At 35.5% G+C, this 23,776-nt stretch overlaps 2 protein-coding genes across 9 annotated transcripts in view; both read right to left on the reverse strand.

Annotated features, from left to right (window-relative positions):
* Window positions 1-19,164, reverse strand: part of LOC125663824 (protein-glutamine gamma-glutamyltransferase K-like) — a 62,457-nt gene extending 43,293 nt beyond the window's left edge. For 5 of the 6 annotated variants that reach the window (XM_056154167.1, XM_056154110.1, XM_056153912.1 and 2 more), the window contains exon 1: window positions 19,139-19,163. The gene's annotated coding sequence lies outside the window, so the exon portion shown is untranslated. Of the gene's footprint in view, window positions 1-19,138 lie in introns of all 6 variants that reach the window. The other variant, XM_056153936.1, reaches the window with a different exon arrangement.
* LOC125663827 (PH domain leucine-rich repeat-containing protein phosphatase 2-like) overlaps window positions 12,587-23,776 on the reverse strand; it is a 38,272-nt gene continuing 27,082 nt past the window's right edge. For all 3 annotated transcript variants that reach the window (XM_048896216.2, XM_048896217.2, XM_048896215.2), the window contains 14 exons: window positions 22,974-23,155; window positions 22,411-22,586; window positions 21,728-21,874; window positions 20,868-21,319; window positions 20,185-20,245; window positions 19,979-20,074; window positions 19,241-19,399; window positions 18,950-19,144; window positions 18,576-18,738; window positions 18,134-18,264; window positions 17,638-17,772; window positions 16,643-16,837; window positions 15,824-16,043; window positions 12,587-14,877 (listed from right to left, as the gene is read on the reverse strand). In XM_048896216.2, the coding sequence (XP_048752173.1) occupies window positions 12,880-14,877; window positions 15,824-16,043; window positions 16,643-16,837; window positions 17,638-17,772; window positions 18,134-18,264; window positions 18,576-18,738; window positions 18,950-19,144; window positions 19,241-19,399; window positions 19,979-20,074; window positions 20,185-20,245; window positions 20,868-21,319; window positions 21,728-21,874; window positions 22,411-22,586; window positions 22,974-23,155 (4,310 nt within the window). In that variant the 3' untranslated portion in view covers window positions 12,587-12,879. The remainder of the gene's footprint in view (window positions 14,878-15,823; window positions 16,044-16,642; window positions 16,838-17,637; window positions 17,773-18,133; window positions 18,265-18,575; window positions 18,739-18,949; window positions 19,145-19,240; window positions 19,400-19,978; window positions 20,075-20,184; window positions 20,246-20,867; window positions 21,320-21,727; window positions 21,875-22,410; window positions 22,587-22,973; window positions 23,156-23,776) is intronic.

Raw genomic sequence — 23,776 nt, forward strand, 5'->3', positions numbered from 1 at the left:
TCATATTTGATGTATATCATATCATATCTAGAAATGAAGTGCTAGATTTTAATCTTTCAGGGGCACTTGCCTCATTGCGTCAATATTGTTATAAATTTGCAAAATAGCTCACCATTTTGGTCAGAATGGAATTTACAATCGCGTTCATGTATGTATGTATGTATACATGTACCTACAAACAATCCAAAACAAAGGTATACTCACATAAGTTAGAAAAATTACGTACAAAAATGACTTGACATACATGTACATTGATATCATATGGTAAGAGTCATGTGATTCTTATTTAGTTTCTATTGCAACAATTGTCACGTGACATTCACAACTGTTCTTTGCTAAGAAATACTGCCTTTATTTAAGTCGCTCCTTCGAGAAGTCCGAACAACACACCCACAGTGTCTCAGAATACTGTTCTTCACGGACCCTTTGTCTTCGTTTTTCTTTTGGTCACCAGCAAACTTCCAGAGAGACAACAACGGGCGCAGGTGCTCCCCGCTAATCCCATCATGCTTTCCTTTGATAGAGTCTGTCTGCTCAGAGCACTGTGAGCAAGAATCTACTTCCCACTCTGTGTCGGGGAAAGAAGGGATAAGAGAAAACCTCCTCCCCATCGTGTTCAACGAGTTGTAGCTGTATTCCAGTCCGAACTGTCTCTGACTCGATGCTGACTTTGGTCTAGTTATTCTGACGTACCTCACAATGTTGCGTTCTTTGACATCTTTTACACAGGGTTTGGATTCATGCGACTTGTTTAAATGAATCCTTTTGGAATCTGACGTCACATTTCCTGTTGGCATAACCATGCCCTTGTCGCTAGTTTTCATTTGCGGTCGCATTTCCTCTATCCAGAGTTTCTGATAAATTAGATGTAGCTTTGTTCGGTGTTTCTAGGTGTCTGAGATATCACGGTGAAGTAACAGGCTTATATAGCTTATTTTGTTATTTTCAGTCGTAAACACGTATACTAAAATAGAATAGAAATTTCAAAAATAGATGTAAAACAATAGTCATTGACTATTTGGCAGACGGATCAGCAGATTAAACAAGTGCCTGAGATCAACACATTCAAATCGCATTACTTCTGGTATTTAGCCTTGAATGTAAGTCGGTTTGTTTTAAACAAATTAAGGCAGATCGAACCAAATTAAGGTCATATAAATGTCCGCTAGACTGTACAATAATAGGACCACTCCTTCTGTCCAATGTCATACGATACATGTAAAAACCGAGGCCTTGGTAGTTAGAAGTTTTAAAAGATAACCAGTTTTGGGAATATCATATATATACTTTGTCACATTGACAATGTTTTAATTAAATCTGAGCCGGGTGAAGGCAGGATCATGTGAAAACGGCACTGTATACAGAAAAAATACTAATACAACCACTCCTACGCAAGATCATCTTCGCTAGCCAACGGTGACGATCCACGGTGTTTCTCTATTCAGAATAGAGAAACACCGTGGATCGTCACCCTTGGCTAGCGAAGATGACGCAGGACACAATCGTGCTTTTAACGCAAAGTACAACCAACCCCTACGGCAATATTATTTACTATGGAAAGTGTAGATGTCCGTGAGGAGGGGTTAGAAAGTGGCCCATATGTAAATGATTCTTAAGAAATATTCAGGTGACGCAATACATTCTGGTTTGAATGATGTATAACATTCGGTCAGATCCCCTACCACTTGCTCAAACACGTCAACACAGAAAAATTCGTGTAAATTGGTCTTGGCCGTTCGTTTTCTTCATTTTATTTCTAGAAAACAGAGAAACCCACCTAAAATTTAATTACATCAGTGAAAAGACAACATCATTACAAATAAATACCATAAATGTCAGGAAGATATATTTGCTATTAAGACGATTATTAATGATAATTAAAATATAACGCTGGATACAACCATTCTATGAAAGTATAACGTATGATACCACCATTCCTAATACATTAACAATTTACAACGATGCATGCTTTTAATGTCTTTTGTGATGTTATGGGGTATTTTTGTTACGTTTAAATTTGAATATTGAACTTCATTGTTTATTACAAGATATACGACGTAAATTATAACTGTTCCAATGGGGAGATGATTTTCAAGAAGGTTTTATGACAATTTAAAAAAACCAGGGGCCAGTTTCACAAAACTATCTTACGACTAAGATCTGTCTTAAGACCAAAATTTGTCATAAGATCCATCATAGCTGTTTCACAAAACTGTAATATCTTAAGATAATCTTAAGATTGTTAGAAATCTTAAGACATCCAGATACTTGTCTTAAGTCTATACTGAACTATGTTGTGCTTAGAGATAGGTAGATTATCCAGAGGGAACGTACTTTCAGGGACAGAAACAATCTATTAGACTACATGTATATGGAGGATCCACCCAAGTGTAAAAGGGGTACCTGGCTATAGACAGTGAAAGATATTGTTAGAATGTTAGTGCTCTAGCTGAGGAAGTTCTAGATTGATATATGGTCTGCCGGGGTAATAATGTACATTGTATTGTAAAGCGCTTTGAGCAGCATACGCTGGAAAAGGCGCTATATAAAACCAATTATTATTATTATTATCATTGATAAACTCCGTATACCGCGACATGTGTTCTTTATGATGAACTCAATATTCGTTTAGAATACCCCACAGCCAACTTTTTCTTACTTTCGCTGTTTAGGCATATCCACTTTTTCTTCATCCGACCGGACATAATCTGTTGAATTCACAGCAATGTATTTTTTCTCGACCTTGTCAAACAATACTGATATTTCAGCAACTGAAAAGTTTGGAAATCGTTTCATAAAATCTTTTGAGACCGATTTGTCTGAATGCCTGCACACGGACTTCGTAGCCGATGTGTGATCACAATTAAACGTATTCGAATACCATTCATTTATTGTTTGTAGGCACAAAAGCAGTGTTGGGTGAATCTATTTCTTCTTGTTTTTATGTTTGTTTAGTTTTCGTACTATTTCATTTCATTCAGTTATAGGCTTTTTCACATAGGAAAGCCTTTGCACCCAGTATACATGTACACTGTATAGTCGAACACGCGTATACTTACACGTGTTTTGTTCGATTAATTCAATATTTTGAAACATATTATTGACTATTCAAATATAACTAAGACTTTTGAAATATTTTATGGCTAACAAGATGTTTTACAATAACTATTGAAAAAGATTCCAACAAAGTTTAAGTTCCTATCATTGAATCATTGACTTTGCAAAATCCTATGACGTCACAGGAGTGTGGAACTACGTTAAAGGACATATCTCATGTTTTCAAAGTATACAATATTACATGCATTTTGTCTTCTTTATGCTTATAGTAATTAATTCTAATAGTTTGTTCGCCGAAATTTTGCGATAATTAACCACAATACAGACTTAAATCTAAGCCCCGATTTCAAAAAGTCAAGTTAATTAGGTAGGTAGTCACGTGGTACAGTGACGTCATATGCGCCCTTCGGATTGTGAAAGTACTGTGAGATATTAATTAAAAACTCAACTTTTAGGGGCCTAATTAATTTACCATGGGCAACATTTAAATCGATGTTGATAAATTGTCCGAGTTTTATATGTGTTCGCCACCAGTGCACACATATAACGATGTAAATACCCAAATATAGCGAGTAAAGCGTGTATGAAATCGGCAAAATTGTGAGTAAATAATGTTTATATGGGTCGCTGTCTACAAACTGTTTGGGGATGATATTCCTTTATACATCTGTAATTGGCGCTGTTTTTCTAAAATAAACAGTGCAATCATTATTTATTTTTGGATTAGACAAATTATGATACGTTAAATTGTTGACAACTAGGCCCTATGCCAAGCTATTGTCACGCGTGCATTTCGGAAAGAAAGAAAAAGACAACACACACACAAATCAATAAAAATATTCAAATTTAAAGTGGTAATCACATTATTTTATTTTGATAAAGCAATCTTATTACTATTTTTGAATTGTGATCTGCACGTCTTTAGGAAGTACGAAATGGGAGCACGGCGTTATAGCCTACTGACGCACTCAAGATGCTACGAGTTCAATAAAGAAATAATTTTATAATTCAATTTAAAGTTAGGAAATACAATATTCTATTATTTGTATAATTAAAAGTTCAATTATTTTGTATCTTTATTTTTTGTTGTAAATCTACCAGTTGGTAGAAGTTACATTGTATCGTCGATATATGTTGTTACAAGGTGAAGGTCAGTTGATCCGAGTGTGAGCAAAACAGAATGTATGCTATAGGCCTACCAGTGCTTATAGCTTCGATATATCCATTTTCTCGCAGTTTATCAGGGTCTCTGTCCAAGCGATGTTTGAAAAGGTGACTGGGTGTGTTTTTTAAGGTAAAGTTCTTGCTCCAACAAAAAAATTATCCACGTCTTTTTTCTCGTACCTTCCTTCGAAAAATACTCAGTCTAAATCCTTTCTACCGACAACTAGTACACCCGAGCACGGCACAAAACATCTTAATGCATTATTATTTACAAGCCGTTAACGTGACAATTGGTTTTTTGTCGATTAAATCTAATCTGTTTATGAAATGGCTAATAGATGTTTTCAAACCCGAGGGGGCATATGACGTCACACAAAATGGCGCGTAAACTAGCGAAAGAAAATATGCATATCGCAAGATTTGAATTTCATCGCTTTCAAACTCGAAAACTACGCAAAATATTTCATTTAAAACACATTTAAAGTAGTTTTAGGCATAAAAAGAGTTAATTTTGCTGAAAAAATGAAAAAGTTTAGAAACATGCGTTGTGTCCTTTAAGTATTACTTGTGTATTTGGTTTTCCTTACCCACCCACACTCTTGTTTACTGAATACCCTTTTTCGTACTCAGTATATTATTTTGTTGAATAAAACAAGTGCGGCGTTGCTAACTTGTATCAAACCCAACAATCCTAGATTGTCTTTTTCTTTATATTTCAAATTAGTTAAGCAAATATTTTATTTTTGGAGGAGAGGAATGGGGAGGGAAAATTATATATATATATATATATATATATATATATATGACTTTGATATAGTGTTTCTACAAAAATATCATTCAATGTTTTAATTTTTGTATCACAATTTCTGAAATCAAATAGTACACAAATCGAATGTAACTTTCGGAATACGAAATAAAAATCGCTATATTTCAACTTCGTATTTATATTTTTGTATACTTTAGTCTTTCATGTAGGTGTAACATTTAAATTCATCTATGCAGTTAAAAGATTAGAAAGGAAACACGGTATTTTACAATGTAACGAGTATACATGTACATGTAACAACGTCCTAAGATCTATCCACAGGGGCATCTTATCCGCTCTGTTCTCTATCACACATATATAAATACACAAGGGAAGAATCGAAAGTAGCACACGATTTGTAAACAAAGTCATAAAACACCTTACTTGAAAAAAGTTACACAAATCCTCGTATGCACTAATGCAAATGATGTCCTAGAACTTATCCAGACTCAAATATTCCAAATATTCCCAATGTAAATAGTTTTTATCCACATAAAATCCCAGCTTGCTGCACAGTTTTGAACTCTTAGGCCAAGAAAAGATAACTCTACTTCAGACGACAACTTCCGGTTTTTGGTTATATTTATCAATTTTTGAAAAAAAAAAATCTATCTTATTGTAAGCATGGAGTTGACATACTTTTATTGTAATTCAATTAGCGTAATTCATTGCACAATTGTTGGTAAACAGTCGGGTTTAATAAAAAAAAAAAAATGGGGGGGAGGGGGGGGATAAAATATAAGAAAAGAATTTGACTTTATATTACAATAAAAAAAAAAGAAGTAATAATAATAATAATACAAAATAAATAAATAAAAATACTAGTTTCTTTAATTTGTATAAATTTCAATATATTCATTTATATAAAATTTATATATAATAAGAATATATTGTTTTGAAATTAAATACTTATATGTAACTCCTGAAACTAGACAAGTATGCTCAGTCGGCTTTGTGATATTTTTATTATGCTACTAACTTGCAGGCCTATATATTTTTCTATACTTATTTCTGGATTATATATATATATATATACATATATTCATTTCAAGTTCTTGTCCATATTTGAATTTTTGTATTCAATGTGAAGGAAAATTATTTTAATTGCTCATCTGTTTCTCACATGTTATGGTAATTAAATGAATGACCCAGTTATTATATATTCATACTAACCATATAAGGGTATAATACCATTTAATTCGGGGGGGGGGGGGGGATGGGGGGGGGGCTGACAATTTTTAAAGTTAGATTATTCATTTATTCTCATGCCGTTAAAGGGCAAATTCTTCATTTCCACGATGATCAGAGACAGATTACCTATTTTTTCTTACCTTCAAAAAGGAAAATTACATAACTCAAAAACTCTTTATTTTGTGTGAAGGGGGGGGGGTTAAAATAGCACCAGACAGGGACAGATTACAGTTGAGGACAGATGATTTATTTTCATAATTTTTGAAGACACGTTATACATTTCTAAAATCTGCTTTTCTTTTGTAATATAAAGTCAAGTTCCTTTCTCATATTTGGTTGTTGTTTCTTTTTCTTATTTGTTTTTTTTTTTAATTTATTCATTTATTTTTTGTAATTCAAAGTTAAAGGAAAATCTATTGTATAATTGCCTATTATATTACAATATTTCTTTTCAGACACTGATTTACAAATTAACGCCTCTTTACTTTATTGATCCTTGATTTTATGCTACTCAAATATAGATTTCCAAATACCGGAAGTTGTCGTCTGAAGTAGAGTTATCTTTTCTTGGCCTAAGAGTTCAAAACTGTGCAGCAAGCTGGGATTTTATGTGGATAAAAACTATTTACATTGGGAATATTTGGAATATTTGAGTCTGGATAAGTTCTAGGACATCATTTGCATTAGTGCATACGAGGATTTGTGTAACTTTTTTCAAGTAAGGTGTTTTATGACTTTGTTTACAAATCGTGTGCTACTTTCGATTCTTCCCTTGTGTATTTATATATGTGTGATAGAGAACAGAGCGGATAAGATGCCCCTGTGATCTATCTTAAGATTTCTTAAATTTAAGATAGTTTTGTGAAACGGTACTGCCGCATCTTATGACTGTCATAAGTCACATCTTAAGACATTCTTACGATCTATCTTATGACAATCTTAAGATAGTTTTGTGAAACCCGGCCCAGATCTTCTCTAACCGTTACATATACACCGGAGAAGGGTCTGACAGCATTGCGTTTGAGGTCATGTTATTTCACCTTTCACCCTTGACCAATCAAATGACATCTCTAGCTTTGCTGCTATAACGGAACATACTTGGTAATGTATGATACGCATGTAAATAATCACCGAGAAGCACGGGATAATAATCCAATCAGAACTCCTCGAATGTCTCGCGCACTCGACATAGACATTCGAGGAGTTCCGATTGGATAATAATCGTCGAAGATTTTTTGTAAACTTACAATCCGAATACACTGCAGAAAAAAACCTCAAACGATTCCTGATTGGTCTTTGAATATTTGTCAAGCTATTTTTATTGGTCGAATATTCCTAAGACTGGGGTCAATAACATGACCTCAAATGCAATGCTGTCAGATCGTCTACAGTGTAACGGTTAGAGATCTGATTTTAATTAGATTGCAATTGACATTGTGTTATAATATGGTGTTGAATATAAGAATTTTACAATTGTGCTCGCGGATTTCAATTAGGCAGAAACATATTTTAGAAAAAGAACTGTTATCGAGGGGGGGGGGGGGGGGGGTGATGCCATTCTGACATTAAAACTAACAGTAATAGAAACATCAAAGGATGTGTGTGCGTACGTGAGTTTACAAGTGTCTTGTTTGATTTTACCAAAAAACAATTCAACTATGGTTTGATCAACAGTGCTCAGGCTTAAAGCTTGTCTATGAGATATGCAATAATATTTCAATCTAATCCAACCTGATACATGTGCATTACCGTTTTCAGGAATTCATATCATACACTGTACAATTCATTTTAAATACTTCCAAATGTTTTATGAATTGAAGTTTCATTCAGGATCTTTAACTAGTCTTACCGCATTGGACCACATGTTTAGAAATTTTCGATGGGTAAATGTAACAAATGGTAAATACTGGTGGCCTTCGAGGTTTGATAAATACTGGAAAACGAAGTCGAATATCCTCCCTTGATGGAACTCTTTTGTATTCAGAAATAATGTCCCAACGCATGTATCCCAAGTGCGTTTACCATGCATTTTTTTTTTTTTTATCAGAAAAGAATTTTTTTTTATAGAGCAACATTTAGGTTTGTTTGCAAAGTATAATTATTTCATTTTGAACATATGATGCAAATTGACAATCAAGATCTTTATAACTTAATTGACATAAATGTACTGTATATACAAAAATAATTTTAATATATATGTACAACTTTGAAAATGTTTTATATGGCTAGAACGTTTCGTATACTTCGGGTAATAAACGACGTAGTCACGCCGTGGACGCAAGTCACGGAATATCAGTCACGTTTAGGAGTCACTGTGTATCACGCCAGTAAACGTAAGTCTTTCATTTTGAGTCACTCTTCCGAGAAGTCTGAACAACACATCCACAGTGTCTCTGAATTCTTTCTTTCGCTGATCCCTTCGCTGGGATTTTCTTTTGGTCACCAGCAAACTTCCAGAGAGACAACAACGGGCGCAGGTGCTCCCCGCTTATCCCATCATGCTTTCCCTCGATATAGTCCGATTGCAGGTCCGAACGCTCACGCTCGATAGAGTCTTTTTGTTGAGAACACTTGATGAACTTCCTCAGTTCGGAACACTGTAAACACAGGTCTAAATGCCACTCTGTATCCGGAAACGATGGAATCAAGGAAGATCTCCTGCCGACTGTAACCAACGTACTGTCCTCCAATCCGGATTGGCTTCTACCAGATACTGACTTGGACCGAGATCTTCTGACGCATCTCGCGATCAGACGTTCTTCGATATTCGGTGAGCTAGGCGGGGAATGATGCGTCGTATTTGAATGAATCCTTTTGGGGTCTGTTGGCGTGACATTTTTTTCGTTATTTTGTAATTGCGTTTTCATTTTTTTTTTTCACTTGTAATCCACAGAAAATCTGAGGAGAACTTCGACTTCGATCAAGATTTTCTAAAATTGTATGGCAATTCACTTGCGGTTTTTTTTATATATATACCCTTATTTGGCACACTATGTTGTAAACAAGTTTCTTTAATTAGAACAGAAAAATCATAAATAGATGAAAAACAAGATTATCACACGATTCAGAGGATTAAACAAAGATTTTAACACATTTTAATCGCATTACTTCTGGTACCTGTCAAAAACAATGTTTTAAATTAAGTCTGAGCCGAGTTAGGGTCACATCAATGCACACCTGACAGGTACTATGCGAGTAAACAATACATGATGGGGATTACCTATAAGTTTTGGGTAAACTGCACGTCTTGTTATAATTAAGAAATTAGCCAAGAACCCAAGGTCGCACGTGCAAGCCAACGTAAACCCCGGGGATTGCTCAGGGTGCAAAGTTAGTGTTACATGTATTGGAAAACTTTTGAAACAAGAGGGTATTTCTTTGGGGAAAAATACACAACATCTATGTTAAGCCGTTTTTTTCGGAAAATAAGATATCTCTGTAACTAAGAAATATATCTCTTATTTTAAAGAGATATATTTTTAAGCTAAGGAATACCTCTTTAATATAAGAGATATCTCTCAACTTACAGGATATTTCTGTAAGAAAGAGATATCGCTTACTTGGAAAAAATATCTATCACAAAGAGAATCTCTCTTACGCTGAGAAATATCTTTTTCATTTTTAAATAAAAGGAGATCTCCTCTTACTTCGAGACATATCTCTTTCACTTAGAGATATCGAAGACCAACATCTGTATCGAATATAAATTACAAGATTATCGATTATAAATCAAGATTTATCGCATAATATGAATAACAAGATTATCGAATACAAATCAAGATTTATCGATATAAATCAAAATCTTCGCATATGAATAACAAGATTATGGAATAAAAATCAATATTTTCGCACATGCAATATATGTATAATACTGCAATGTTTTACACGCCATAATGGCATGTGACTTTTTCATACTGTGAAGAATGTCTATAAATAAATGTAATGTAGTTCAGTTTAAAATTGCATAAGTAAGAACGTACGTACAGCATTAGGCTTACCTCCTTTTTACTGGCAAAAACCATATCTTTATATTTTTATATTACTACATTGTATGTATAAAGTGGAGAAACATTGATTCAACAAATGAACATTACCACGAGACCAAGTTATATCCTAATGAAATTATTAAAGCTACGTAAGGTCCACATTTTTCTTTACAACAAATAGAAATCTACATAAATTTTTAAGCCGTGCAAGATTTGTTGATTTACATAGTGGAATTTTATAATACTTGGATTCTTTGTTAAATTTTCAGGTATTAAAGATTTTCTGGCATTTGTTATATTATGTTGTGTACACTCAAAAATGTAATGATATTCATCTCCTACTTTGTTTTGATTACATAACTTTGACTTCATGATTTAAGAGAATTGGGCTTGGCAAAGTAAACTACTACTTTAATACACATCCACCCATCTTTTCATCGAAATTTCCAATTTTCGCTGAAATATTCCTAAATTATTCCTCACGTGTACGATATAACCCCGTGGGTTTTAAATGATGCATTTTTGTGGAATCTCCACACTTTTTAGAAAGAAAACGCACGTAATGAAATTACATGCTGTTTATTAGTTTTGAAGATACACAAATAAAATTATGCAATTACCAAAATTTTGTTGAGAATAAAGATGCATTGAAATTCAACCATTTATAATCAACATGTAACAAGAATTATTTTTACCGTGTGTTTTGCATTGAATGTAAAAACTTATACGGTACCAATTTTGATGCACCAGATGTGCATTTCGACAAATAATGTCTTTTGGAAATTCGAAATAACAATAAACTTGTAATAGCTAAAAGGAAAACTAGAGTGCCAAAAACTGGAGCCAAATTCGTCCAAGGTTAAGAGCTACATGTATGTATGTATGTATGTATGAGGGAGATAATCCTTAATTTTGAAATGAATTTCCAAATTTTATCCCAGCAATTAAATATACACCCGTATTTCCAAGCTAGTAACGAAGTACTTAGCTACTGGGCTGTAGAGACCCTCGGGGACTAACAGTCCACCAGCAGAGGTCTCGACCCAGGGGTCGTAATGTAAAACTTATACGTATTTAATTTTCCCGCGCAACGCGTACGCCACCGAAAAGAAAGATATTTTATTCGAGACTACATGCAAGTAGGACAAACGTTGATTGTGTATGCATAGCATGCTGTTCTGTCTGACGTATTTCATACTTATTGTTAGGCCGTTTTTTCTTACCAATTTGGCACTCAAGCATGCACATTAGCTGCAAAAACGCTAACGTTTATACTACGCTAGCAATTACATCACATAATGGCATATCTGAAAATCTGTCAGAGATATCTTTTTGAGAGATATCTCTTACATCGATAAAGATATACTAGTGTCTCTTAACGGTAATGAGATATATCTAAAGGTTTAGAGATATCTATGTAAGTTAAAGAGATATCTCACTAGCATTACAATATACACTACAAGGGAAAACCCTTTTCAGAGACAGACGATGACTGACATTGATGGTTCTCTGTCAACTTATCAGTGGAATATGCGTAACCTTTGGTAACTTCTTAATTAATGTTTTGCTGATCATCACAGTCTAATACATGTATATGTGTCTATGGGTATGCAGCTGTTGCCAAACCAAAAAAATAAGCAGGTTGTAGCAAAGCTACAAGAGGTCACTGGACCAAATCACTCACAGGAGTCACCATGCTCATAATTTGGGACACTAGTTGAAACTTTAAACACTGTGGCATCGCCCAGACCAGGTTCCATGAAAATACATACAGTAAATTACGTGAGGACCTTAATGAATACAATATTAAAGAATACAAAATTAAGAGTAGGGCAAACACGGACCCCTGGACATACCAGAGATGGGATCAAACGCCTAAGAGGAGCAAGCATCCCGTGTCGACCGGTCACACCCGCCGTGAACCCTACATGTATATCTTAATGAGGAAAACGAGAGTTATCCTACTGGTAATACAAATGCTCTGTAAAATAAGAAGGCCCTAACTTAAAAACTGTGGGAGGAGTTAGACAGACAAATCATGTACCCTCCAATACATTTCAAATAAAGGGGCAAAACTCCTGCAAGAGAGGTCAAAATTGCAACAAGATCTAGAGTGATCCACAACGAAGCTACAAAGCAAGTTTCAGCTTGATATGTGATAGAGAAATGAAAACAAAACAAAACTCCAAACGGACATATAGAAATCGGTGTACCACAATATATCTTGTCTAAAGAAAAGCATATTACAAAAAACCGCAAAATTTGCAAACATGGAAATGAATGATGTTGATTTATTTGATCAACATTTACATGTAATAGTAATAATTATATAAGATCATCTTTCCATAATACATGTACATATCAAATAATGATAAAATGAGTATTTCCTTTTTTTACTTTTTTATTTGTCGATTTTCATCTTTTGCAAGAAAATCATATTGCACAAATTTTTCAATGATACAAAATAAACATATGTTAATAAAAACAAGCAACTTGTATGAATCAAAGCCAATTGCAACCCCAACCATTTCCAGCAGTTAATCTTTTACTTTTTATGCATATTAAAATTTTCCATCACTTTTCACCGTTTTCAGTTTAGAATGAATCAAGATCATTATGCATTTAAATGGCAACAGTCTGTTTGCGTAAATCCGAGATAAGATGGTGAACTCTTGGTCATAAGTATGTCTCTATCACACTCTGCTGGCTGAGAGTCGTGTGTAGGAGGGACTCCATGGATGGAGTGTTTAACGGATTACTAGCCTCATCAAGACACTGGCTGGTGGTGTGAGTTCCGTTTTGGAGAGCAAAGTAAAAGTTCTGGAGACTAGTCAAAGAGTTTGAGTTCATATCAGGCTCATGTTTCAGAAAACCCTTATCTTCACTCCTCTGTGTCTCCTCATCCTCCGACGTCAAAATATAGTCCACATTCCTCTCAGGAAGTTTTGAGGGTTCACTTTTACCTGCTTCAAATTTAGATATCTTGGCACGGATGTTTAACACATCGCCCCCTTTTAAGGCTAGAAGAGAATCAGTCAACTTCTTCATCTGAGCATTCTCCACTGGCTCAGACTTTGACAGATATGTCCTGGGAGGAACACATGGTTTAACAGTTGGAGGTGTTAACTTTAACTCATTCTCCTGACCATTCACTGTAGTTTCCTCTTGTGGTGTCCTATCAGTTGGAGGTGGGGGTGGAGCTCTCCTTTCTTTCTTTTGTGGTTTTGCATACAGATCATCCATTCTGGGTGGGAGGGGTGGGGGAGGTGGTGCTCTCTGTTTCTTTTCTTTAATTGTTGGGGATGTTTTGTAACCACTCACAATAGTTTCATCCTCATATATTTCTAAGTCTTCTTTCATTCCTTCATCAGAACCTTTCAATGATATGAGAGGTTCTTGGGAACCACTTTTTGCTTGAGTTTCAGTCTCAAACAAGTTGTTCATTGAAGCATCAAAATTCCTGTCCAGTTTATGAAGTGCTACGTGTTCCATCTCCACTGACTTTGTATTGGGACAGGAGCTAGGAACATCCCAGTCAAAGTCTTGTAGGGAAAGATTCCGCTGATGGTTTGGTAAGTAACTTGGCTGAGACCCACCTAGTCTTTCCTCCCATGATCCATGGAAGGGTTTGTGAATGAGGACCTCTATGCTGTGAGACGAACTCTTAGTTGCCACTGGAACATCCCTGAATGAGGAGCTACTTGCATTAGGAACAGACTGTATGGAATCCATGCTATCTGTACTTTTGCTTTTGGAGCGAGCTATTTGCATCTGATGAAACAACACAGCATCCCTGTCCACATTTGTAGAACCACTGTAGTCTTTTGTAAATTCCATGGACTCTAGAGAAGGACTAACATTGATCAAAGCATTTGGTTGATAGTTCACAGGACTGATAATGTTCACATTTGGATCTGGTGCATAGTGCTTTTTCTTATATTGTTTCTTGTTAGTGTCTTGTGTGTTCCCAGTGGAGTCTACACCGTTGTATCCCATCTCAAATGCTGCATTCATAGCATTGGTTTCTTTGTGCTGATCATCAAATAGGTGTCTCAGCTCTTTGCTCTTCACCTCCTCTGCAAGACGTTTCTGGAGAATTTCCTCCCAGTTTTCACCAGAAGAATTGGACGAAGTTCGAGCCAGACTCACATAATCACCCCCTTCTTCATGGAACACATCAAATGCCTGCATTCTCTTTTTCCCATGCTTCCTCAGCTTAAGGATGTCCATAGGTACATTATCTTCCTCAAGAGCGATTTCCTCCTTCTTTTTCCTCCTTTCTTCCTCACGAACTGCATCCCTCTCTTTAAGAACTGCCAGTAATTCCTGTTCTGCCTGAAACTGCTTCTGTAGAATGGACTTCATCTTGTTTCTTTCCTTCTCTGACAACAACAGTCTGATCACAAGAATCCCAATGCTTTCTTTTGATCCATAAGCTTGTGCCAAGTCTTGAAGGCGTTTGGCAGCAATGACAGGATCAGGAATATTTTTAATTTGACTGACAGCATCTTCGTAAGGTACATATTTCCAAAGACCATGATTGGCTATAATGATGAACTGGTCATCATGGTGGAGATTAAATTGAATCAGATGTGGGTCAGGAATAACATGGGGGTACAGAAAACTGCTTCCTAGGAGTCGAGTTTGTTGGGTCACACCATTTACTCTGCCATCCTGAAATAATAAAATAAAACCTGGTCAATGTCTGCTTTCACTGATACAAACATAGACAACAAAACTCTTGATACAAATACATTTCATGACTGTCTGATTCATTTTCAAAGAGATATTCTAGACATTCCGCCTATCTCCTTAAATGAAGAGTTCCAAAAAGAAATTATGTTAACAGGGAGCTGAAAAACACATATGCATGTAACGTTTAGTTTTTCATTTAAAAAGTTTCTATACTATTACAATGACCCACACTACAAGGAGTTCAGTTTTAATCTGTGCCTGTACAGCTGTGTACTTTTACCCTACTGCCAATAACTTTACGTTTATGAAAAGAAAATACGTTGTTTGCACTATAAAGTCTCTTGAAGCAATTATTCTACAAAAATTTTATTTTCAAAGAGAGATAACTCAAGCACTGTGCATTGAAAGCCTTAAAATCAGGAAATGCATGACAATATAATTTCAGTGTTATCCTCACATAATGCTGATCTATTTGGGTTTAGCATACCATACAATAGATATTTTCTGCAGCTGTCCATTTTTTGCAGAATTTTGTGCATGGGAAAAAATCACAACAATTACTGTACGGTAGCAAAATATATAAGATCATTTTTTTTTATCATATTAAGTATATAAATGCAAGCATAAAAACTGGAAACAATATAATTTTTCGACCTTTTAGAAATCAAATCACAAAACTAGCCACAGAAAATACCTATTCTATGGTATCACTTTTAAAAAATAAGCTATTTATTTTCTATTGAATTTTCTTTGAAGAACACTGCTACATTTTCAACACCTGAACAAGATCCATGTATCACACTATCACTTGATACGGGAAGTACCCAGGGGAAAATGTGCGACCTTAACACTAAAACTGGGGACTCCTGTTTTTCATGAATCTGAATAAAACATTTTGCACAAGCTTTTCTATGTATATATATACCTCTGTAATAATTCCGTCAGATTTGCAGATCCGGTGGCACTCATCTTGATCACTCTGTACAAGGAACCGCCTGGAAACAGGCACCACCTCCCCGCGGCGACAGATCACCACCTCCACGTCCCCGACGTTAGCCATACACATGCTGTAATGACTGCTCTCTTTCCTCAGATGACAAACGGCGGCAGCCGCTCCTACTTTCTGCCCTGTGGCCTGCAGTTTGCTAGAGAGACAAACAATCAGAGTTAACTGTTATTCTGGTCCAACAAATGACATGTAAAGCCTCTGTATTCAATATTTGCCTGTCAATATATTGTAACCTAAACACTCGCACAAGAATCTATTACTAATACAGATGAAACAAGATGTGTTTGTGAAACACTCATGCCCCTGTAAGACAGCAAAGTAATTACGGTACTAAAAGGAAGATCCTGTCACAAAGAATACACATGTGAAATATGAAAGCCATAGCACTCAGTGTTCAAAAGTTATGGCCATGGTTAAAGGTTTTGTGGACAAACATACAGACCAAAAACTATATGGCTCCAAATCTCTGATGGGGGTTGGGGGGGGGGGGGGCATAAAAATGCTTAGTTCTTTTCACTTGTGTGTATTGTACAAAGCTTAACTTAAAAACTGGATATTAAGATAACTATTTTTGTGATTTTCTTAAGAATCCATGACAAAATGTCAAATGATTCTGTCCACTTTCAAGTTGTTGGTAGTACATGTATGTATATTCATATCAAATAGTCTCTTCATTTGGCATTGCTTATGCTTGTTTAACTGTTTTTGATACTGTGGTGACTGACTCCTCCTTACCTGTGAACAGACAGCAGGGCATATTTCAGACTCTGCTGACTGGCTAAGCTCTGCTTGGATTCCTCCAGCAAAGTGTCACTAAACACGTCATCAATAATCTTGGTAACTTCATCGTTACGACCACCATCAAAAACTCCAAATAGACCCTCCACTTCATTAGTGAACTGGGGCTTGTTTAGGATAGATACACACAGTCTGCAAAGGACAGAATCACCAAATCAATAAACGAAAGTAGAGAATCACTGAATCTATAAACGATAGGTCTCGTCATCGAATCAATAAATAAAAGGTCTCGTCATCGAATCAATAAACGAAAGGTCTCGTCATCGAATCAATAAATGAAAGGTCTCGTCACCGAATCAATAAATGAAAGGTCTCGTCATCGAATCAATAAACGAAAGGTCTCGTCATCGAATCAATAAATGAAAGATCTCGTCACCGAATCAATAAACCAAAGGTCTTGGACTGATCACCGTCGCTTTACAAACACTGCCTTATAAGCCAAATGGAAAGGTAATCTGTCTTATTCATATTATGTGAATGTAAATACTACATCTTTTTTCACATTTCTATCAACAAACACACATACTTCATCATATACGCCCATAATTCATTGATAATGCTATGTTCATGATACAGTATATATATATATATTTGAATATAGCCCACATAAAAAAAGCAAAATTCCCACCCCCACCCACAAAAATAAGATGCAACTTAAGTAACAATTTTATTGATAAAATTTATAAACAAATGAGATTGCAGGTTGTTAACTATTCAAAATATTGATGATTTTGTCCATTTTAAAAGTAAATTAGTCAAATTAGCTATAATGACGTACTATAATAATGTCTAAATATAGACACTAAATCATAGTCACAAATCTTCAATCATATTATTCCCTCAAAATATCTCTCAAGTTAAAAAGTGGAATTTTATTGAAACTTTTTAAGTCCAAATAAGACACTACATCAACAAACACATGAAATATTTACTTGTTTCTCATTCCTGATGTCTGAGACAGTCCTGTTTGCCAGGGACATCCGCCACTCTCGAACGGAGCCTGCCTGAGGTCCAGTAGTGACCGATTCTGTCCACGCATGTCCACTGTGCAGATCTTTTTAATGGTGCTGAAAGAGACACAAAATGCCACTGATAAAATCCATCATAATGTAAATTTTGCTAAAGAAGTACAGTTGCCAGCAATAAATACAAACAGATGATCCTTCAGGACCATTTGGATATACAATATTGTATATATACTCCATTGCCAATTTTGGAAATTTTTTACAGTATGCAACTCACCTACGAAACTCTCATATGGTGTGATATCATTTGTTTAATCTAAATTGTACATCGTTGTATCATTGTTGTCTACTCACTCTCCACAATGCCATTTTTGTTTGTTTGTATAATTGTATTTATGTATATGATATCCAATGATCCTGGGGCTCACGGAAATAAAGAATCAGAATCCGCTGCTTTTATTACCTGAGTCCCTTTAGTTCACTGCTTTTGACCATTATGTCTGGATTTCCAGAAATATCCAGCAGCTGGACTTGGGAGCCCATTAAACTTGTAACAGACACATCAGACAAGCGATTTGATCCAATTTCAAGCACCTGCAAATAAATCCATATACATGTACAGTAAAACATGGTTACAGCAAACACACTTACAAATGAATTCATGCTTACAGTGAACTGATTTTCATTCCCTGTTGTTTTTAAAACACATTATGAACATCTTGGGATATAAAGATCAAATAACATCTATAACAAATCAAATTTGTTCATCCACAGCACTTCTTACTGTATACCTGTACAAATTCATTTATGGAGTTCAGCGTTTCAACTTTCAGTACTTGACCTCACAAAGAAAAGATTTGTATTCTACTTGACATCTATTGTAAAGGAAAACACTTTATACTAACCTTGAGATTGTTTGCCCTCTTGAAGTCTGGCAGTTCCTTGAGATAGTTGGCATTGGCGCGGATGACCTGTAGTTTGGTGTGTTTTCCGAGGTTGGAGGGCAGTGTTCGGAGGTCATTTCCGGACAGATTTATCTCCTGTAGGTTCTCCAGCTTAGAGATGTCTCTAAAGTTCAATACATCAAAATGTGGATCTTTGATGCCAACCATTGAAGAAGTGATGGTATATTGTTGGTTGTCATTATATAAATGCACTTATTCATTTTAAAACAATTCAACTAAATTTGATGGTTAAGTTATAAGTAAATAACATGATTGATCACAAGCTTACAAGTATCCTATAACCCTAACCTCTCAAAATGCACGACACAAATTACCTGCTCTTGATCTCAGTTATTCTGTTGTGGGCTATGTGTAAAACTCGGAGCTTCGTGAATGAACATACAAATGGAATACAGTCATCCTCCAGCTTGTTGTCAGAAAGGTACAGCTCAAAGAGTCGAGAATTGTGGGTAAAACTGAATTGTGGGACAGACTGGAGTTCATTTCCTGTCAGGTTCAAATACTTCAACCTACCAACAGAAAAACCAAAAAAATAAACCCTGCAATCGATCTGCTACAGCATCCAAAGTTAAGTAAAATAGAGTTTGTAGGATTGCTATACTGACTTGTTGGCCTGTAGCATGAGATGCCCTGGTAATAGTGTTAGCTGATTGTGTTCTATATGAAGCTCCTCCAACACACAATTTTGGGTGTCTGTGGGAAGTTCTGATATTTTATTGTGACTCAAATTCAGCACCTTCAGCTTCCGTGCATCACAAAACAACCTGGAATCATTAGATACATAATGTTTCAAATTTGCCTTCCCTGTTCCTAGTAAAAAGTCAAAACTTTTAAAACTCACTATAGCACATCAAAGTGCAAAAACATTCATTTAGAGGATTTGTGTAGTCATTGCACAATGAAATAATATTGAAAACTTAGAATTTTTTTTTAATTTGATGGAAAAAATTACTCATTATTAGTTTTTCTTTGCATACTTTGTATCATTCAATAGAACCATTGAAATTATATCAATTATCTTGATTTTAGAAAGAATTTTTTAAAAAAGAGATCTAAATTTTCAAAGGTTTCTGCATATTTTAGTCATAAAAGTTTATAGGATTAATTTTACATTTGGAAGAAAAGACATTGATAGTGAGATGTTCTGTTAGATCTCACAGTTTTATATCAATTATGAATAGATGAATTGAACAAGCCATGATGAATGTGAGGTCTTCAAATTGTAAGTGCACAGAGCTCTAAATTGGTAGTCATTATTTAATAAAAGCCCTCCCCCTTTTACCTCAATATTGTTAATATGCCTTATGAAAAAATGTGTTTTAAGGGAGACAACTTTCACTTACCTCGTGGGCAGTTCTGTGATTGCATTGTGACTAGCATCAAGTTTGACCATGAAGAAGCACTCAGAAGCCCATGAAGGGAGACTCGATAGTTTGCTCCTATCAGATACAAGAAGAGAGTACATTATTGTTCTTTAACACATCTATTTAACTGTTTCAATACTGAAATTAAGCTTAAGGTCCTTTTATTTGAAGTGTGTTGTCTTTACCTAGATATATCCAAATTGACTAGCCATTCAGGTTTGGGATTGATTGAGAAAGTTTCCAGTTCTAAATCAAAGACAAAAAAGGTATAGTATTTAATGCAATATTAAGGATAACATCCACTGGTTTGTAAACAAATCATACAGGCAATGAGATCATACATATGTCAGGCCTAAAAAATTAATTACTTGTTTCTGAGGCTCACTCGTATCTGTTTAAACAATGCACATTAACCATTCTTATCCTTAAATGAATGAAAGTCTTCTCATGCACTCATCAGATGCAAAAAGAATAAAATTCCAGAATCCCTGAATGCATTTTAAATACTCCTGTCTGTACAATGTTTGATAAAGTTTGGGTCATCCTGATGTTTGTGTATCGACAGCTAAAATTTTGCAAATGACCAACGGTGTTATGTAGTTCCAAATATTTCAATGCGATGGCATTATATCTGTACAGATAAGAAAAGACAATGGTTATGCTGCCATGGCACATTGTGGGAGGTTTTTCATTTCTTTTTGTAAAAAGTTATGAGTTTTGAATTTTAAATGAATTTCTTGTATGTTTTTTATGAGATAAAAAAAAAACCGCCCTTCCCATCTTATTTTGTTAAAACTAGTCCGAGAACCAAGTAATAAAATTTTTTGGCCTAAGAATACAACAATTTTCCTCATACTTGAAGACTTACCATTATCTGCAGCATACAAGTTTTTTAGGGATGACCCGTTGACCTGTAAACTCTGCATGGCGTTCCTCTCACAGTTGAGATACTCCAAGGATCTTAGTGATCGGACATCCAGGTCCTTGATTTGATTGTCTCTCACATCCAGATGAGTCACCAATTCCAGGAAGTGAAACTTGGCTGTCTCGCTTGGAAGCAGCGATAAACTATTCATTCTCAGATCTATTTTCTTTATGTGTTGCATTCTACATAGCACCTCATGTGGTAGTTTCTCAACTCTGTTTCCTGCCATGATAATGCTGTCCAAATTGGATTTGGAATTCTGGGATTGTAGTAGGATCTCTGGGATTGTGGTGAAATAGTTGAAGGCAAGAACAATGATTTTGAGAGAAGTCATCTCTGTCATTTCAGTCGGCAGTGAATGAAGATGGTTGTTATGGATGTGTAACATCTGAAGGCTAAAAAGAAATCGAACAAAGTTAGATCTTTTAATCAGAGAGTTTGATTAGATTGCACTAGTTATCTGAATTCATACATTCATATTTCCATGCTTTAACTGTAAACAATTATACTTAACACCAAATGTCATCTGAGCCAATCCATACACGTTTCCAGTCTAGTAAAATATTTCCGATGTCAATTTCTTTAAGCATCTTGGTCATACAAATTATTTCTTGTGGGAATTTTTTTTAACGTTCCTAGTCATGTGAACTATATCAGATGAGATTAATTAGACCTACCTGGTCATGTGAACTATATCGGATGAGATTAATTAGATCTACCTGGTCATGTGAACTATATCGGATGAGATTAATTAGATCTACCTGGTCATGTGAACTATATCAGATGAGATTAATTAGATCTACCTGGTCATGTGAACAATTTCTGAAGGGATTTCCTTGATTTTGTTGGTGGCTATGTTTAGTTCTGTCAAAGTCTTCATCTGGCAGATAGCAACAGGGAAGTTTGCTAGATTGTTGTCTGCAAGGTTCAAGCTGCACAGACTGTGGAACCTGTGAATATATATATAAAGTATATACACTCCTTACAATGAAAATATGAGGCAACATGGCATCCTGATAATAAATGTTCTCTCTTCTATTTGTGTTCTTTCCTATTCAATCGCTCTCTTCATCCTATTCATACCCTTTTTATTATTCATGCTCTCACTATGCTATTCATGCTCTCTCTATCCTATTCATGTCCTCTCTATCCTATCTTTGTCCTCTCTGTCCTATCCATGCTCTCTCTATCCTATTCATGTCCTCTCTATCCTATCTTTGTCCTCTCTGTCCTATCCATGCTCTCTCTATGCTATTCATGCTCTCATTCCTATTCATTCATGCTCTCTTTCTTTTTCATGTTCTCTCTGTCCTATTAATTCTCTCACTTATTCCTGCTCTCTCTCTCTCTCTCTCTCTCTCTCTCTCTCTCTCTCTCATTCATGAACACAAGTAAGCTAGTGTAAAAGGTATACATTTTCACACTTTACTCTTCGTCTTATGAAAGAATACAACTAAAATCAGGAGGCCATTGCTTCAGGACTTACTTAGGGAGGTCATCCAGCCAGCCGATGGTGTAGATGTCCTCCTCAATAGGTCGCTCTTTGAGGGCATTATGTCTCAGATTGAGACATTTCAGGTCCTCATTGATGAATACTGTTTCTGGCAAGAACTCCAGGTGACAGTTCGAGAGATCAGCCTTTGAGGGCAGCTTGGCAGTGGCCTGGAAAGGTGAACACCGAGGTAAAACTTTATGTAATACTCTCTGCCTACTTCAAACAAGAATTTACACAAATCTTAACCAATAATCCTAAAATTGTAAATAAAAATCATATAGCCTTGAATGGTCGCCACAAATTTGATAAACTTGATTTCAATTTAATACCATTTACTCTTTCTACAATGTACTGCATTGATGTAAGACATATCTACATGTATCAGTTAGATTTAATTAGCTACCATGTAGCCGGATGACAGATGAAAATATCAGGTCGTGAAAGCGTGCAATACCAGGATGAAAACTCTAATCTAAGAGCTATAATCAACCATCATCATCAATCTACAGCTAGTGCTACTAGATCATTATAATGTCTTTCAAAACATCCATCACCTTTTTGGCTTTCCTGAGCCACTTGGAGTAGTCATTGTCACTGTCAAAGGACAAATAAACTGACCGGTCCCCCTGCTGGGTGGAGGTCAGCTTCAGGCACCGTTCATGGCCTTTGACAGTCACCTCCTCCACTTCACCTTTGGCCAGCTGGACAACCGTGGGTTTGGTGGTCTTGTTTTTGTCTACAGAACAAAAGGAATAGAGAGTGTAACTATTGAGTTTTATTGTTGTCAGTTACAATGTATGTGTAGCAAAGATATCGCAGAATACTTTCAACATAAACTCAGCAGCTGTCATTAGCTTTTGTGATACTGTTAAATACTGTATGTCTAGAAGAGAGTATGTAATACCAATTGATGTCAATGCACATGCCATGCTTTGCTGTTCACAAGTCAACATGATTCAGGCAAGATTTACACAATACAATTCTGTATCACTAATAGCAGTTCATCTCAAAATTTACCAACTTAGTAGCACAAAATGTAGAATGCATTGGGTGATCTGTAAATGATTTCTCAACAATTACACACATTATTTGTCTATGAAACAAAATCCTTTATATTCAACTTTGATACACAAACAATCACTGTTTCTTCATAAAGTTCAGACTCCAAATCTAATCTATGATTTGATGCCCTATCTAAAATGGTTTTACATGTGTCCTTTCAGAAATTTGTCATTCTTCTTTGTCCTGGGTAGGAGTTATTCCCCTTACTAGTTTCCTTTACAGGAGTTATATCATTTACCAGTCTCCTATAGAAAAGTAAGTACCTCCCATCCCCCCATCCCTAAGGAGTTATTCC

Source organism: Ostrea edulis, chromosome 1, assembly GCF_947568905.1.
Source record: "Ostrea edulis chromosome 1, xbOstEdul1.1, whole genome shotgun sequence".
Taxonomy (NCBI): domain Eukaryota; kingdom Metazoa; phylum Mollusca; class Bivalvia; order Ostreida; family Ostreidae; genus Ostrea; species Ostrea edulis.